The sequence below is a fragment of the Otolemur garnettii genome, unplaced genomic scaffold (genome assembly GCF_000181295.1).
Source record: "Otolemur garnettii isolate 467f Iridium unplaced genomic scaffold, OtoGar3 scaffold00031, whole genome shotgun sequence".
In the NCBI taxonomy this organism is placed as follows: domain Eukaryota; kingdom Metazoa; phylum Chordata; class Mammalia; order Primates; family Galagidae; genus Otolemur; species Otolemur garnettii.
In genome coordinates, this window is record NW_003852426.1 from 4,229,279 (window position 1) to 4,246,662 (window position 17,384).

A 17,384-nucleotide genomic window follows, 5' to 3' on the forward strand; every position below is an offset into this window, starting at 1 on the left:
GGCGGCAGCTGCTCCCTCCGCATGTTCTCGCTGCATCTTCCGAGTGGGGGGAGTTATGGTAACCGGAGGGGGAGCAGCGGAGGTCGGAGGGGTCGGGACCGGTCTCGTGGGGCAGGGTCGCGAGGGCACGGGAGCGGCCGGTTGTTGTTCCTAGTCCGGTGGAGGGGACAGCTCGTGTGTTCGTGTTTGTGTTCATGTTTGTGCTCGCGTTCCCTGTGTCAATGCCATGTGCACACAGGGGCCCAGTTCCTTGTGCACACATGTGCAGTGGCCTTGTGCAAGCCTGTCCTGTCTATGCTACCTCTGCCTGTTTCCTGCTTGTGGAGCTGTTTGGTTTGTGGGGCAGTCCATGGCCATACTGGTCGGTGTCACCTCTGACCCTGAGCGTGCATGTCCCTCTGGCTGGGGCTCACCTCCTGTCAGTTTTCTGTGTGAGGGAATGCATGGCCACATGAGTAGGATTTTCTGTGTCCCTGGTGGCAGGTGTGTGTCTTTGCATGTGTGTTCCAGCATTGGCCTGAGTATCTGTGTCAATCCCAGCATGGGTGCCCAGGGCGTGTCTGGATGTGGGTGGTGTGCTAGTGGGGGGGGGGGCAGAGTATGTGTGTAAGTGTGTTCCTTAGAATCCTAATGTGTGTGAAATACCTTTGGTGTAGGCAGATGTGAGCTCCAGCTTGGTCAGGGAGTGGGGACAGAAAAGCTGAAAAAGGAACAAGTAGGGTAAGGAGAAAAAGTAGGAAGAAAAGGAGAGAGGAAGAATGAGAAAGGATTCAATAGGAGAACAGAGAGAGAAGCAAGGAGAAAGAATAGGTGGAGCAGGGGAATGTGGGGGAGAGCAGAGCTAGACTTAGAGAATAGGAGATAAGAGCTTAATATGGGTAACTGGATGGAGACAGTGGGAGAAGGGGCCTGGGAGCTGCGGAGGCAGGGAGGAGGTGAGAGGCCTTTTAGTAAAATGATCTCTGACAAAAGAAAGGGAGGAAAATGGGAGAGGACACTGGATTTATGTAGGTCCTGTAGGTTCAGGCTTGGTTGGATCAGGGGAGGCCACTCAAGCGTAGAGGCTGGTTCACAGTGAGGCCTGTCATGGCAGGGACTATCATTAGAGGTTCGTGTCCCCAGCACAGAGTTCTTGCTGTCTCCCATTTCTCTGTTTTCTGTGCAACCCTGTTCCTCATGCTTCTCTGGCAACCTCCCTCCCCTGGTTCCCCTTGAGAGCTGCCAGTTGGGTGTGGAGTGGGAGAAAGGCCAAAGAGAAGGTTAGGGATTTGGGGGATTAGAGGGCTGGGGGAGATTCTGTGGGTGATGGCAAAATTAGAGGAATTGAAGGGGCAAGAGTCCAAGCCCTTGCACTGTGTGTGTGTGTGAGTGCAATTGTGTGTACACAGGGTGTGTACATGTGTGGGTGTGTGCACAATGTCTGTGTTACGGGTTTGTGTAGGTGGCTGTTAAGTGTGTGCATGCGTGTATACATCGTGCAAGGATGGGACATGGAGACTGAGGATCACAATATATGCTTTTCAGGTTTGCTCTGGATATGTGCTGTGTTCTCTGTACATGTCACCGCATGCAGTACTAATAACAGGATGTTCTATCTTTCTGTCATTCTACCCTCCTTTACTCTGTGTTCCTGCTGTTTTTGTGAGAGTCTTTGTAAGCGTATGTGTATGTGGCTTCTGTGTACCTGTGATTTATGTGTGAGTTTGTGGATCTTAGTTTTTGGTAGTATATATAAGGTTATATTAACTTCCAAGAACCAAGCAGATCAATTAGCAAATTCATTCTCCTTCTGTTAATGTTTTATTTCCAAAGGAAAATTTTAGTGGATTTAAAGTTAGACTTTATGCCTTTAAAAGAGAAGATTGCCTGTGGCAACAATGGGTGAACTAGGTTCCCTGAAATAAGAGTGAGGCAGCCATACCTAAGAAATACAGAGAATTGTCACTAGGAAAGAGCTATCTTGAACCCATGGATGCATTGCTTAGTGTGTAAAAGGATAATTAACACATTTGCTCCTCATTTTTCTTTACCCTGGTAGGGATCATGTTGCCTGTGTTGGAGTCCGGGAAGGTGGGGGAGGGGGAGATTGTCCCAAGACAGAGTAGATGTGGTTGTACTTTTTGTGTGAATGAAAGCTGTTGTACTTCTGGGTTATGGGGATACCTTTATGTGGTTGGGATAATGGTGTATTCAAGCATGTATTTTAGGAATTAAACTGTCATTCCCATGTAGGGGACATGTATGTCTTAAGGTTAAGTGTCCATTTCTCCAATGTGCTGCCCACATGATTGCCTAAGAGACTTGGGCCACAAAGTCCATATCAGGAGCTCTCTTGTGGGTGTCTGGGTTCAAATATGTACTTCCTCTTGCAGTGCTCACATATGTTAAAGCATGTATCCCCTGGGGGGTTTGGGCCTCAGGGTCTCAGGATGTGAATCCATGCTACCTTGGTGCTCACAGTTGTCTATATGTCTCTTAAGCACATAAATCCCTATTTATTTTTTGTATCATGGTTCTCATATACACGTACCTCCGCAGCTCAGTGTATGTTTCTGTGCTCTACATGTGTTCCTGAGGGACTGATAGGGTTGTTGTGTCATAGGATCCACATTTCTGTGTTCAAAACTCCTAACACCTGAGTTTTATAGGTAATGGGAAGCTGGAGACTGGTTCTAGGGCAATTTTACAGGCAACTAGCAATTCTAGAAGCAGACAGTGAAAGATATAATTGTGGCCCTCCCTTGTTCTGTTCTGGAACCTAGAGGGTTAACAGGCAGCTCTTCCGGTCCTTCCCCCCCTCCCAGCCTGTAGCTTCTTGTTGCCGTGGAGATGGTGGCCCCGCCCCTGATGCAGCACCTGCCCCCCCATTGGCTGCAGTGGTGGCTGTGGGGCTGAGGAGGGAGCTCAGGCCTGGGCAGCCATTCTGGAGCTGGAGCCGGAGCTTAGCATCCCCCCCACTTTTCATTCTCCAGCCCCTCAGCCCCTCTAAATTCCCTGGCAGCAAAGCCTCACCTTCCCTCTTCAGAGCTGCCATTCCTCTAGGCTCTTGGCAGGCTGAGCTTCATCCGCATTCACCTCCCCTCCTCCTCCTCTTCTCCTCCCTACCCTTACTTGGGAGAACCCCCACTGCCCATCCTTCCTACACCCCTGCATTTTCTTTCCCCTCGTAGCCCCTTCCCCTCTGAGCCCCTGTCACTGCTCCTTCTTTCTCCCACCTGCCCCTTCTTTAGATTTTCGTGTCCCTAGGCTTTTCCCATTGCCATTCCTCACAGGTTTTTTCTAAGACCTCCCCCTCCAGTCCAGGGAGGGGGTCATGGGAGACAGTCCTGGCCCTCCAGAGAGTCAGGGATTCCAGGAGGTGGGGAGCAGGTGGAAGATGTCCCCAGCTTGAGGAAGAGGAAAGCCTGCCTATGGGCAATGACCTTTAACCCATCTTTCCCCCCCAGCTAGTCCCTTCTGGGGGGGGGTGGGTGGGCATCAGGGACCTAGCCTCCCTGGATCCTTGGTGTCCTTCATTACTGGGGTTTAACTGACCCTCTCAGCCATGCCCCCCTACTGACTGCCAGCCCCAGTCATGGGCCTAAGGCCTCCCACCCCATCCCCCTCAGGGGGCTCCTGCTCGGGTTCCTTGCCCCCTCCTTCCCGATGCCAGCCTCTCCGTCGCTGCTGCTCTTCTTGCTGCTTTCCGGGGGGTAGGTGAGGCCAGAGCTGAGGGGCAGAGGGGGTGGGGGAATGCCTGGGGTGAGGGATGGAAACGTAGCAATAGCATCCCTCTTGGCCCCCTCCCAACTTCCCTTCTGGCCCTTTCCTCTCCTCCAGAATACCACTTGGGTCGCTCGAGGAGGAAGAGTGTCCCAGGGGGGAAGCAGTACAGCATGGAGGCCGCCCCCGCTGCGCCCTTCCGGCCCTCGGTGAGTGAGTGAAAGCATCTGCCAGATGTGGCTCAGCTGGGCCCCCTCCCCTCCAGCCCTAGCTAGAGTCCTAGGATTCTGAGAAAGGGGCTAGGAGAGAGACAATGTGAGTGTGTTTCTCCCCACCTCTTTGGTTTCCTCCTTGGCTCTGCCCCTCTGCTTCTCAGACCAGCCCTCCCACCTTCTCCAAGCTGGGGTGTGTGTGTGTGTGTGTGTGCGCGCGCGCGCGCGCGCGTGTGTGTGCTTGCACTGCAAGGAAGATAAACTGGCATCAGGGCTCCTATCTCCCTTTCCTCACCTCCAGAGACTTCCTTTTTCTCCCATCCCACTTTCATCCAGGGACTGTCTACCAGATGAGGGATGGGTAGGTAGAACTGACCCTGCCCCAACCCACTGCATCCCCATTTCCCCCCCCCCCCCCCAGCAAGGCTTCCTGAGCCGAAGGCTAAAAAGCTCTATCAAACGCACGAAGTCACAACCCAAACTTGACCGGACCAGCAGCTTTCGCCAGATCCTGCCTCGCTTCCGAAGTGCTGATCATGACCGGTACAGGGGCTGGGGCATGTGGGATTAGATCTATGTAATATAGGATCTCTTGAGTGAGGTAGGGAGGAAGGGGGGTTACCTGTGTGCAAAGGTTGAAGGACTCAAGTTGGTTGGGGGATGTCTTGGGGCGGGGGACAGAACAGAGGAGAGCTAGGATAGGGCTTTGTAAGCTGATGGAAAGGGATAGGGTGCAGAGAGAGGACCAGAAGAGAGATTGGAAAGGGAATGAAGGTGAAGCCAAGGAGGAACTTCTCAGGCTGGCAGAGGATGGGCCCCAGTCTAGGATCAAAGGAGTTATACAGAAGTACAGAGGAGTGACCCTGAGGAACACTTAAGGAATCCAGGGAAGGGGGTAGTAGGTTGGTGGAAGAGGGAGCAGTAGGATCTAGGTAGAGGGGGTGTGAGGGAAGGGCAGGAAATACAGGGTGGGCATTGGGTTGGACTGGGGCTGGGGTATCTGGTTTTAACCTTTTAGCCCAGGTACCTCATCAATGGGTGAGGAAAGGAACAGCAGAGAGCACGGCAAAGAAAGGGGAGGCTGGGAATGGTACACAGAGTGACAGAATGGGGAATAATTCATAGACTGAGGCATGAGGAAGAGGCCCTCAGAGAAGTCCATGGGGCACTGTCCTGAAGCTGGGCCAGAGAAGACTTGCTTTGTGTCTCTCTGATCTGCTTCCTGGAGTCCCTTTCTGGGTTTCCCCCTTCCTCAATCACTCCCCAGGGAGAACCCTGCCCTCCCTTTCCACCATGTCTGTCCACTCTCAGGATTGGGCAGGTAGGGAGGTTGGAATAGGTGAGTCACACCTTTCCCTGCCCCCTCCTATGTTGTCAGAACTGGATTTGGGGCCTGTAGGGGGTGAGGGCATGGTATTCCTGGCCACGGGGGTGGGGGGCCGGGGGAGCGTCGTTGAGCTGACGGCAGCCAGAGCCTGCGATGACGGGGCTGCTATAAATAACTTCTTGGAGGCTCCCACACCCGAGCTCCCCTCCCGCTTTCCTACTGCTCTCTACTCTTCATCCCCTGCCCATCTCCGTCCTGCTTACTATCCAGCCCCTGTTATTCTGGTCCCAGCCCTCTATCTTCTGCCCTCCTTCAGGGATTTTCTGCCTTTTGTCTCTTCTCAGTCTCCTCCTAGTCTTTTCCCACTCTCTGTCTTGCACATACCTTTGCTCTCCCTTTCTCTTCCTTTCCCTATCTTCTCTTCTTCCCCAGCTCCATTGCCTGTTTCTTATCTTCATTTTCTGCCCTCAGTTTTCTGTTTCTTAGGATTTGCCCTCACTTGTTCCCCTCATTCTGCTAAAACTTATTCTCTTATGCTTTGTTCATTAATTCTTTAAATTATTAAATGCTTATTAGGCACTAACTGTGTGCCAGGCCCAGGCCAAACAAATAACTTCTCTGCACCTCCAGTTCTTTACTTCCATAGATTTCTTTATGTTAAGGCTGTGGTTTCCAGGTCACCTGGAAGTCCTACCTAGAAGTGTCCCAGACCTACCTTGCCCTCTTTCTCTTCTTTTTTTTTTTCTTCTTTTCTGCTATGGTCCGTTTCTGGATTGAGATACTCTAATTGTCCCTAGTCCTCATAGTCCCTTAGGTGGGAATTGGGAGTGAGGAAGTTTCTTAACACGCTCTGGTTTTTCTCCCACTCCTCATATCTTTCCCTAGGGTAGGCTGGGTTTCTTTTTATCCATGTCTGTATAGAAAAGGGGTTCAGGTAGCCTTGTTTCCAAGTCTTCATTCTTGAGCCAGATAGATGATGTAGAACCTCTGTTCCCTGTGTAAGAAGAGTGGGGACCCTGATCCTGTCTCCTGAACCTTTTGCCTGCCAGGGCCCGGCTGATGCAAAGCTTTAAGGAATCACACTCCCATGAGTCCTTGCTGAGTCCTAGCAGTGCAGCTGAGGCCTTGGAACTCAACTTGGATGAAGATTCCATTATCAAGCCAGTGCACAGTTCCATCCTGGGCCAGGAGTTCTGTTTTGAGGTATTGGTTCTAGTGGGCTGGGGAGGGCCAAGGGGAAGAGGGATAAAGAGTGGGGAGCAGAGAAGCATAGAGAAGGTGGCACAGAAGGTGGGGGTATCAAATAAACAGAAACCTCTGGGGCTAGGAGAAAGGAGGATAGGTCAGGGAGGATAGGTCACTGCCCCTCTGGAGTCCCATCCCTCAACTCCACATCCCTCTCTAGGTAACAACGTCTTCGGGAACAAAATGTTTTGCCTGTCGATCTGCGGCCGAAAGGGACAAATGGATCGAGAATCTACAGCGGGCAGTAAAACCCAACAAGGTATTGGGGAGCAAGGGGACATAGAATGTGCAGGGCAAAGGTAGTACCTCAAGGAAAGTGGGGGGCCTAGGGAGGAAAGTGAGTTATAGGAGGGGAGGCTCGGGGGAGGAGAGGATTGAGGTATGAGGTGCAGACAGGGAGTGACCCTCATTATTCTGGTCCTCCATTTCCTTTTTTATTTGTTAGTTAGTTTGTTTTTGAGACAGAATCTCACTCTGTCACCCAGGGTTGAGTGCCGTGGCATCATCATAACTCACAGCAGCCTCAAATTCTTGGGCTCAAGTGATCCTCATGCCTCAAGTTTCCCAAGTGGCTGGGACTATAGATACCTGCCACAACACCTGGCTTATTTTTCGGGCAGCACCTGTGGTTCAAAGGAGTAGGGCACTGGCCCCATATGCCAGAGGTGGTGGGTTCAAGCCCAGCCCCGGCCCAAAACTGCAAAAACAAACAAACAAACAAAAACCTGGCTTATTTTTCTTTTTTTTTTTTTTTTTTAGTAGAGACAGGGTCTTATTCTTGTGCAGGCTGGTCTAGAACTCCTGAGCTCAAGCAATCCACCCATCTCAGCCTTCCAGAGTTTTAGGATTCAGGCATGGGCTACCAGCCTGAGTCCTCCATTTCTTTTTTCTCTTTCCACAGTTACTTTACTATATGATCTATTTCTCTACTGTAGAAATCAGAAATTTATAGAGTTGACAGGGCTCCTGAAGTCCGCTGGTCCAGCTTCTCTGCTGGTGGGAATGCCTCACTAATACCTTGCTTGCAGCATTTCTTTAGGGCACATAAAAGTCATTTGGCCCAGTCTCTTTACCTTGGTTTCCTTTCTAAAAGAGAGGGGATTGGTAGGAATGGGTTGGACTAAATGATCTAAGGTCCCTTTGGAACAGAAATTCTATGAGTCTGTATTGTTCCCAAGACTTCTGCTTCCTAGGAAATATGTTCCCAGTTTTGTCAGCTGTTTTCTGTATTCTAGTTTCTAGCAAACATGTAGTCCTAGGAAACAGTCCTAGTCACCCTTCCTTTGTGGGAACTCTTGTATCTTAACCTCCTTCTTAAATAACTCCAGCCAAGATGCTAGACATAATCTGACCCATGCAGAGTCCAAACACCATGCCCTCCTTTTCAGCATATTGCCTTGTCATAAGCCATGAGCTTATGGTCAGTTGTATCTCTCAGATCCTTTTTTTTTTTCTATTTTTTTTTTTTTTTTTTTGCCGTTTTTGGCTGGGGCTAAGTTTGAACCCGCCACCTCTGGCATATGGGGCTGGCGTCCTCCTCCTTTGAACCACAGGCGCTGCCCAGTCCCAGACTCTTCTTAACCTGATGATCAAGCCTCACCCATTCTGTATTTACACACATTTTTTTGTTTCTCAATTTCTGATTGTCTGTGCAGGAATTTTCAGTTCTCCTCTTTAAATTCCACAGTAATATTTTTGTTTGTTATTCTAGTTGTTAAAATCTTTACCAATACTTATTCCATTGTCTAGCATACAAGCTACTGTTCCATATTAGTTTCCTAAGACTGCTGTAACAAGTTACCACAAGCTAGGTCACTTAAAACAACAGAACTTGATTCTCTTAATTCATGAGGCTAGAGGTCCAAATCAAGGTATCAGCAGGGCCAGGCATCCTTCAATGCTCTCAGGAAGAATCCTTCTCACCTATTCATAGTTTCTGGAGTTGCCAGAAATCCTTGGCATTCCTTTGCTTACAGCTGCATCTGTTTAGTTTCTGCATCCATCTTCCAATGGCTGGCTTCTTTTTGCATATCTCTGTGTCTCAGGTGTCTCCAAATCTCACTCTTCATATAAAGACACTAATTGTTAGATTAAGCCTCCACCCTAATCCAGAACGACCTCATCTTAATTTGATTACATCTGCAAGGATCCAATTTTCAAATAAGGTTACATTCACAGATTCAGGGTAGACATGAATTTTGGGAGGGACACTCCCAAACTGTTCAACCCAGTATCCCTCCATCTTATGATTGCTGTCTCTATCCCACTTTCTCACTGTCTCTCCTCTTTTTGTGTCTTTGTCCCTTTCCCTTTATCCACCTTGCGCACCCCCCCCCCATGCCAGGACAACAGCCGCCGAGTAGACAATGTGCTGAAGCTGTGGATCATAGAGGCCCGGGAGCTGCCCCCCAAGAAGCGGTACTACTGCGAGCTCTGCCTGGATGACATGCTATATGCACGCACCACCTCCAAGCCCCGCTCTGCCTCAGGGGATACCGTCTTCTGGGGCGAGCACTTCGAGTTTAACAACCTGCCGGCTGTCCGTGCCCTGCGGCTGCATCTGTACCGTGACTCAGACAAAAAGCGAAAGAAGGACAAAGCAGGCTATGTTGGCCTTGTGACTGTACCGGTGGCCACCCTGGCTGGGCGCCACTTTACAGAGCAGTGGTACCCTGTAACCCTGCCAACAGGCAGTGGGGGCTCTGGGGGAATGGGCTCAGGAGGAGGCGGGGGTTCAGGGGGTGGCTCAGGGGGCAAGGGCAAAGGAGGTTGCCCGGCTGTACGGCTGAAAGCACGTTACCAAACAATGAGTATCCTACCTATGGAGCTGTATAAAGAGTTTGCAGAGTATGTCACCAACCATTATCGGATGCTGTGTGCAGTGTTAGAGCCTGCTCTGAATGTCAAGGGCAAGGAGGAGGTTGCCAGTGCACTGGTTCACATTCTACAGAGTACAGGCAAGGCCAAGGTGAGTGTTGTGTCCTCAGGGAAAGGTGACTTGAAAATGGGCATTTGGTAGGGGATTAGTGAAAATAGGGCAAATTCATGAGATTGGGTTGTGTGGAGCCTGACCTTTGGATTTTCCTGGGCCCTAGGACTTTCTTTCAGACATGGCCATGTCTGAGGTAGACCGGTTCATGGAACGGGAGCACCTCATATTCCGCGAGAATACGCTCGCCACTAAAGCCATAGAAGAGTATATGAGACTGATTGGTCAGAAATACCTCAAGGATGCCATTGGTATGGCCTATCCTCAGACCTTCTTATTCCCAAACCTACCAGATGTCCAGCCCAACCCTAAACCTGGCTACTCCAGACCCCAAGTGCACCCTTCCTCAGCTCAATGTTGCCTCATCCAGTCTCTAAATCACCCAATACAGTTCCCCAACCCAGGCAGCCCCTTCTCCCTGCCTTTGAAAGTGTGACTATTCCCTGTTGTGTCCCCACCCCCCAGGGGAATTCATCCGTGCTCTGTATGAGTCTGAGGAGAACTGTGAGGTAGACCCCATCAAGTGCACGGCATCCAGTCTGGCTGAGCACCAGGCCAACCTGCGAATGTGCTGTGAGTTGGCCCTGTGCAAAGTGGTCAACTCCCATTGGTGAGACTGGGAACTGGGGAGCCAGGGTTGGGGGAGTTATGTGTTCATCTGTTCATCCATCTGTCCATCTTCAAAGAAGGCAGTATCAGTTTGGGCAAAGCATTGTTCTGGGTGCTGTATAGCAGAGGTGAACGAGGCCTGGTCCCTATCCTCAGAGGGCTTCCACCAGAATGAGTAGGAACAAATTAGATAAGTAAAAAGCCGCAGAACATTGTAGTGTGTGTTAAGTGTTGAATGAAGGTCTCATCCCCACCAATGCAACATGAAATCAGAGGAGGTAGAGCTTTGGTTATGACATACGGACATGGCAGGCAAGAAATACTTTTCAGAAGAAGGCTATGAGACAGGCACATGTATAAAGATGAGAAGGCCCAGGAGCTTTCAGGGAACAGCAATTAGAACAGGTTTAATAGAGAACTTGGCTCATGATGAAGAGAGGTGGGAATGACATCTTGGCAGGGGGGTCAGAGTTAGACTCTGAAAGGCCTTAAGTTAGCAGTTCTCAACCTGTGGGTCACAACCCACAGAAACTGTATTAAAGGCTGGAGGCATTAGGAAGGTTGAGAACCACTGCTTTAGGTGAAGGAGTTTGAATTCATTAGTAGGTCATGGGATGCCATTAAAGGTTCCAAGAAGTATAGTGATTGAGAAAATGAATCTATAAGTAGGGTGGGGAGGGAAAATGAAGTGCAGGCCTGTTAGGGGCTATTGGCAATGGGTCAGACATGAAAAGCAGACTTTGAAATAGGACAGTGACTAGAAAAGTAGAAAGGGGCTGCTGTAAGGACCCTCTGAGGAAAGGATCAGTAGGAATTGTCATGTGATGGGAAAGGAGAGGGCATGTCTTTAGGGAGTCACTGATGACTCAAGAGGCCATGAGGTTGGTGGTTGGGAGACCTGTGGCCTCATTGACAGAATCAAGGAAGTCAGGAGGAGGAGCCAGTTGGAGGTGTGGGGGCGATGGTGAGCTCTATTTTACCCTGAGTTGAGTTTAAGGTGTCAGTGGGACATAGAAGTAGAACTGGGAGGTGGGGGAGTGAGTGCTGAGCCATTCCAGGGACTGGGGATCATGCCTGGAGCACCTCCATCACCATTTCCCTGGAATCCAGAAGAGTTGGGGGGTCCGAGCTCCCGTACCTCAAGTGACCCTCCATCTCTCTCCCATCTCTGTCTCTCCCTGCGTCTGTTTTTCTTCTCCTCCTCTCCTTGTCTTTCTCACACACACACGCCCCCCCATCTCCCACATGTCTCTCTCCCCTCACCTTTTCTTCCCCCCTCTGTTTCTCTCTCCCTACTCTGTCTGTTCCCTCTGCCATGGCCCTCTTCTTCCAGCAGCCTCCCATCTTCCTCCTGCAGTCCCTCCTTCCCTGTCTCTCTGTTTCCACACCCTCAACTCCTAACACCCCCCTCAGCATGTTCCCTGGAAGCTGAGGGTCTCTGGGGCTCAGTCCCGGTCTCTCTCTTTCTTTCTCTTTCTCTCTGTCTCCCCACCCCTTCCCCCCAGCGTGTTCCCGAGGGAGCTGAAGGAGGTGTTTGCATCTTGGAGGCTACGCTGTGCAGAGCGGGGCCGGGAGGACATCGCTGACAGGCTTATCAGCGCCTCGCTCTTTCTCCGCTTCCTCTGCCCAGCAATTATGTCACCCAGTCTCTTTGGGCTCATGCAAGAGTACCCAGATGAGCAGACCTCACGAACCCTCACCCTCATTGCCAAGGTCATCCAGAACCTGGCCAACTTTTCCAAGTGAGGGAAGCTTCAGACAGGGGTTGGGATGGGGAAAGGGGTAGGGAGGAGGGTCCCCGGAGTTCCCAGAGACCCTGGGACAGGTTGGGTGTGAGGCCTCTGTATGTGTGTGACCTCTACCTTCTGGATCTCTTGCCAGGTTTACCTCAAAGGAGGACTTTCTAGGCTTCATGAATGAGTTTCTGGAACTGGAGTGGGGTTCCATGCAGCAGTTCCTATATGAGATCTCCAACCTGGACACACTAACCAACAGCAGTAGTTTTGAGGGTTACATCGACTTGGGCCGAGAGCTCTCCACGCTGCATGCCCTGCTCTGGGAGGTGCTGCCCCAGCTCAGCAAGGTCAGCAGATGTCTCCCTTGCCCTGTCCCCAGATAGTTCTAGAGGCTCTTGGGGCCTGAGAAACTACCCCCTGCACAGATATTTCTTCCTGTCTGAGGTGTCACCACCATAATCCCAACTCTGAGCCCCTCTACTTGCACCCTGTGAGGCCCTATTAGAGCCAGGCACTTAGTCCCCAGGTAACAGCCTCACCCTTCCAGGAAGCCCTCCTGAAGCTGGGTCCACTGCCCCGGCTCCTCAATGACATCAGCACAGCTCTGAGGAACCCCAACATCCAAAGGCAGCCAAGCCGCCAGAGCGAGCGGCCCCGGCCCCAGCCTATGGTGCTGCGGGGGCCGTCGGCTGAGATGCAGGGCTACATGATGCGGGACCTCAACAGGTGAGTACCCTGGGACCTCCACCCCATGCTCCTGTTCTGGATACTCCACTGGGCCCCATGTGCATCTCTCCAGGGCTTGAAAGAAAGGAAAAAATCAACAGGTTTTCAGGGAAAAATGGTAAGGAGTACAGTCAGCATTAGGTGGAGAGCCCTTTATAGCCAGAGCGAGTAAATAGGCAGAGCCATAGAGAATAGCTGAGGTTTTTCCAGCAGTGTGGTCAGCCTAGAGGATCCCTGCTGCAGGTTCTGATTTACTTTGTCCCTCTGCCTGCCCACCTTATCCCCAGGCCAAGGTTCAGCCAGCACATGTTGGTTCAGCTATGTGGTATCAAAATACTCAAATATCTGCAGACTACTTGTTAAATAAGCTCTCCCTCCATAACCCCACAGACACCCTCATGATCCAACACCTAGAGAAGGGGCAGCTGGGAGCCTAGCAGGCCTGCTGCCCTCTGGGGCCCTGGCATCCATTTCATGGGGCAGTGCATGTGTGTCTGCTGCCCCTCATTTTGATGACCACCTGGCTTGTTCTGCCCATGTCTCCCTCCATGACACCATCCCCATCCCACCACTCCCACCTCTCCTTCCCGTCATCCACACCTCTCCTCTTTGTCTGTGCTCGCCCCTCTTTCCATCTCTCTCCAGCTCCATCGACCTTCAGTCCTTCATGGCTCGAGGCCTCAACAGGTGAGGGGCTCTCCCCTCCCCCTGCCCTTCTCTCCTGTCCTCTCTGCTCCCTGTCCTGCTCCCACTCTGCTGGCCTTCACCTTCCTTGCCTCTCCTCAGTGCTCCTCATCTCCTCCATATCAGCCCAACCCTGCCTCTCATCCCTCCTCTTGCTGCCCTCATTTCCCTTCTGCTAAGCCTCACCCCCTTCCTAGAGGGTCCTCGTCCTTTCCCTCTTCCCACTTGTTCCCTCCCATCCTTTTTGCCTGCCCTATTCAGGGCTGCCACTGCCAGCTCTCAGCCCTTCCCTATGGGTCCCACTTTTCACCCCAAGGCCTGTGTCAGACTGCAACTGGCCCAGTTCCCAATAGCCCTGACTTTACCTTCTGCTATATGCCCCATTTCCTTCTGACAGCTCTATGGACATGGCTCGTCTCCCCTCTCCAACCAAGGAAAAGCCTCCCCCGCCACCACCTGGTGGAGGTAAAGACCTGTTTTATGTAAGCCGTCCACCTCTGGCACGTTCCTCGCCAGCATACTGCACAAGCAGCTCAGACATCACAGAGCCAGAGCAGAAGATGCTGAGTGTCAACAAGAGTGTGTCCATGCTGGACCTGCAGGGCGATGGGCCTGGTGGCCGCCTCAACAGCAGTAGTGTTTCTAATCTGGCAGCTGTAGGGGACCTGCTGCACTCAAGCCAGGCCTCATTGACAGCAGCTTTGGGGCTGCGGCCTGCCCCTGCTGGTCGCCTCTCCCAGGGGAGTGGCTCCTCCATCACAGCAGCTGGCATGCGTCTCAGCCAGATGGGTGTCACCACGGACGGTGTCCCTGCCCAGCAACTGCGCATCCCCCTCTCCTTCCAGAACCCTCTCTTCCACATGGCTGCTGATGGGCCAGGGCCCCCAGGGGGCCATGGAGGGGGCGGTGGCCATGGTCCACCTTCATCTCACCACCATCACCACCATCATCACCACCACCGAGGTGGAGAGCCCCCTGGGGACACCTTTGCCCCATTCCATGGCTATAGTAAGAGTGAGGACCTCTCTTCAGGGGTCCCCAAACCCCCTGCCGCTTCCATCCTCCACAGCCACAGCTACAGTGATGAATTTGGACCCTCTGGCACTGACTTCACCCGTCGGCAGCTCTCACTCCAGGACAACCTGCAGCACATGCTGTCCCCACCCCAAATCACCATTGGTCCCCAGAGACCAGCCCCCTCAGGGCCTGGAGGTGGGAGTGGTGGGGGCAGCGGTGGTGGTGGCAGTGGGGGCCAGCCGCCTCCTTTGCAGAGGGGCAAGTCTCAGCAGTTGACAGTCAGCGCCGCCCAGAAACCCCGGCCATCCAGCGGGAATCTGTTACAGTCCCCAGAGCCGAGTTATGGCCCTGCCCGTCCTCGGCAACAGAGCCTCAGCAAGGAGGGCAGCATTGGGGGCAGCGGGGGCAGCGGTGGCGGAGGGGGTGGGGGGCTCAAGCCCTCCATCACCAAGCAGGTAGGTGAGGGTAGGAAGAAGGCAGGGTGGGTGATGAACAGGGAGAGAAGGAAAAGATGGGAGGGAGAGGCTGGGGCAAAGTCTTTGGTCTGAAGTTACAATCTCCTCGCTTCCTTTCAGCCATTAAATGTATAGAGAGGGCCTATTATGTGCCACATGCTATTCTAGGCACTAAGAATATGGGAGTGAATGACAATCAAAAATCTCTGCCCTCATAGTGTTCTCATCCAGAGGGGAGACATGATAAGTCACTTTTGGCATTCAGGGGTGATAAGGGCTAGAGTAGGACAGTAGAACTGGGCCTGTTCTCTCCTTTGGCTATGCTCTCCCATTAAATGCACTGGCCTTTTCCCACCTTTTCTTTGTTTGCCCCTTCCTTGCCTTTTTGCAGCATTCTCAGACACCATCTACACTGAACCCCACGATGCCAGCCTCTGAGCGGACAGTGGCCTGGGTCTCCAATATGCCTCACCTGTCAGCTGACATCGAGAGCGCCCACATCGAGCGGGAAGAGTACAAGCTCAAGGAGTACTCAAAGTCCATGGATGAGAGCCGGCTGGATAGGGTACGCTAGGCCCTACCAACCGCAAGCCCTGGTTCTTCCTTTTACCCACAAGGGAGATCTCTAATTACTAACATGGGAAACATCCATGGCAAGGTAGTTTTGGTGAAAAGAAAAGACATAGACCTGATCTTCTCTTTTGAAAAGCCTCAGTCTGTCTAGGGAGATCAGATACGCACAGTCATTAAAAGCCACTTGCTACTTTACTTTGTAGGTTATATGTGTTGTAGACTAGGAAAAAATGTGTTCTATTTCAGGCTCACTTCCATGATCTTTCCCAGGTAAGCCCTGGCTGTTGTGACTGCTCAGGAAAGGAAAAATTACTTTACTAGCAATGGAAGCTAACACGTTGTGTGGGGCAGAGGGATTGTAGTTGTATTATGATCAATGTCAGGGTTACTCAGTCTCTAAACCGTGGTGACAGAGGGTCAGTGGGCATTCCTAAATTGTCAGCCTGGGATTCACATGAGGGTCCCCTATCCCTAGGACAGAGCCAAGGAGGGAATTACATGTAGGACAGCAATGTCCAATGTGTCTTCTTCCTATGTCTCCCCCATGTGTTCCAGAGCCTGGCTTGAGGCTGGCTGGAATAATTTCTGGGTACAGTTACTCAAAGTGTGTCTGTGAGTCTGTATAGGTTCTTAATGTGTCCAGAGGCACATGTGAGAGCACATACATACTTCTTAGGGTATGGGAGCCTGTAACCCTGCTCCATTTTGAGGGAGCTTCAGCATCATGGTAGGGCCTTCTCAAAACCAGCTGTGTGTATGACCAGCAGGTGGGATGGGTTGGGGATATCCCTGACCATGCAATGACTGTGCCTGGCAGACAGGGATGGAGGCTGGGTGGTGGGGTCAAGGTGGGACGCCCCTCACAGTGCGGGGTCATGTGCCCGGCGGGTAGGTGAAGGAGTACGAGGAAGAGATTCACTCACTGAAGGAGCGGCTGCACATGTCCAACCGGAAGCTGGAAGAATATGAGCGGAGATTGCTGTCCCAGGAAGAACAGACCAGCAAAATCCTGATGCAATATCAGGCCAGACTGGAGCAGAGCGAAAAGAGGCTAAGGCAGCAGCAAGTGGAGAAGGATTCGCAGATCAAGAGCATCATTGGCAGGTGAGGGGCGGCCCGGGGAGGGGTGGCAAGGGAGAGCCTGAGGCTGAGGAGGGCAAGGGATTTCTCACTTCCCACCCCCAAACTTAGGAGGTGACCAAGAGAGCCCACCACCTGGGGATGCCATCCACTCACCTATTACTAGATGGGGAGAAACTTCTTGCTTAGTAAAATAAATGTTCCTTTACTAAATTCTGACCTCTTTCCTAATACAGTAGCTTCTGAAGCTCTTGGAAAAAGGAAATGGACCTGTTACTGTCCATCTGTCACTGTGTCTGGACTCGGTCTAAGCTAGGACTCCCTACTGGTTTATTCTTAACCTAGCTTATAATGTTTACACCAAGCTAAGCAAGATGCCCTAGCCAAAGTAGCTCTTGACCACCTTATCCTGGGCAGACCCTCCCTCACCAACCTTAGAATGGTGTCTATTAGAAAAGTTTTTTTTTTTTTTTTTTTTTGGGAAACAGGATCTCACACTTTCATCCAGGTTAGAGTGCAGTTGCATCATCATAGCTCACTGTATCCTTACTCTTGGGCTCAAGTAACCCTCCCGTCTCAATGTCCTAAGTAGGCGGGACTTTAGCCAAGCACCACCATGCCTGTCTAGTTTTTAAATCTTTTGTAGAAATGGGGTCTTGCTATATTGCTCAGGCTGGTTTCAAACTTCCAGGTTCAAGTGATCCTCTGGGATCACTCAAAGTGCTAGAATTATAGGCATGAGCCACCATGCTGACCCTAAATGTATTTTTGAGTAAGATATAGTTAAAAGAGAAGGGCTTCTGGACTCGAAACATTTTTTTTTAAATTACTGCTTTAATTGATACCCTGTATGAGAAGTCACCTTGAGAATCTTCATCAAAGGAAGAGAGATACTGGGAATAATGATTATGGAGACCCCTCTAGGGTTAGGGATGTCCCAGGGACGGTCACTGAAAATGGCCTAGGTTGGGCTTGGCACCTGTGGCTCAAGCGGCCAAGGCGTCAGCCACACACACCTAAGGTGGCGGG

The 17,384-nt window shown here is 51.5% G+C and overlaps 1 protein-coding gene across 2 annotated transcripts in view; it reads left to right on the forward strand.

The window, feature by feature from the left end:
- Positions 1–17,384, forward strand: part of SYNGAP1 (synaptic Ras GTPase activating protein 1) — a 32,474-nt gene that overhangs the window by 8,212 nt on the left and 6,878 nt on the right. Inside the window, exons 4-17 of one of the 2 annotated variants that reach the window (XM_003789099.1) lie at positions 3,820–3,911; positions 4,336–4,457; positions 6,291–6,444; positions 6,647–6,745; positions 8,831–9,454; positions 9,582–9,726; positions 9,941–10,085; positions 11,590–11,826; positions 11,966–12,167; positions 12,368–12,546; positions 13,192–13,233; positions 13,628–14,702; positions 15,094–15,267; positions 16,168–16,379. In XM_003789099.1, the coding sequence (XP_003789147.1) occupies positions 3,820–3,911; positions 4,336–4,457; positions 6,291–6,444; positions 6,647–6,745; positions 8,831–9,454; positions 9,582–9,726; positions 9,941–10,085; positions 11,590–11,826; positions 11,966–12,167; positions 12,368–12,546; positions 13,192–13,233; positions 13,628–14,702; positions 15,094–15,267; positions 16,168–16,379 (3,502 nt within the window). The remainder of the gene's footprint in view (positions 1–3,819; positions 3,912–4,335; positions 4,458–6,290; positions 6,445–6,646; positions 6,746–8,830; positions 9,455–9,581; positions 9,727–9,940; positions 10,086–11,589; positions 11,827–11,965; positions 12,168–12,367; positions 12,547–13,191; positions 13,234–13,627; positions 14,703–15,093; positions 15,268–16,167; positions 16,380–17,384) is intronic. The other variant, XM_023512958.1, reaches the window with a different exon arrangement.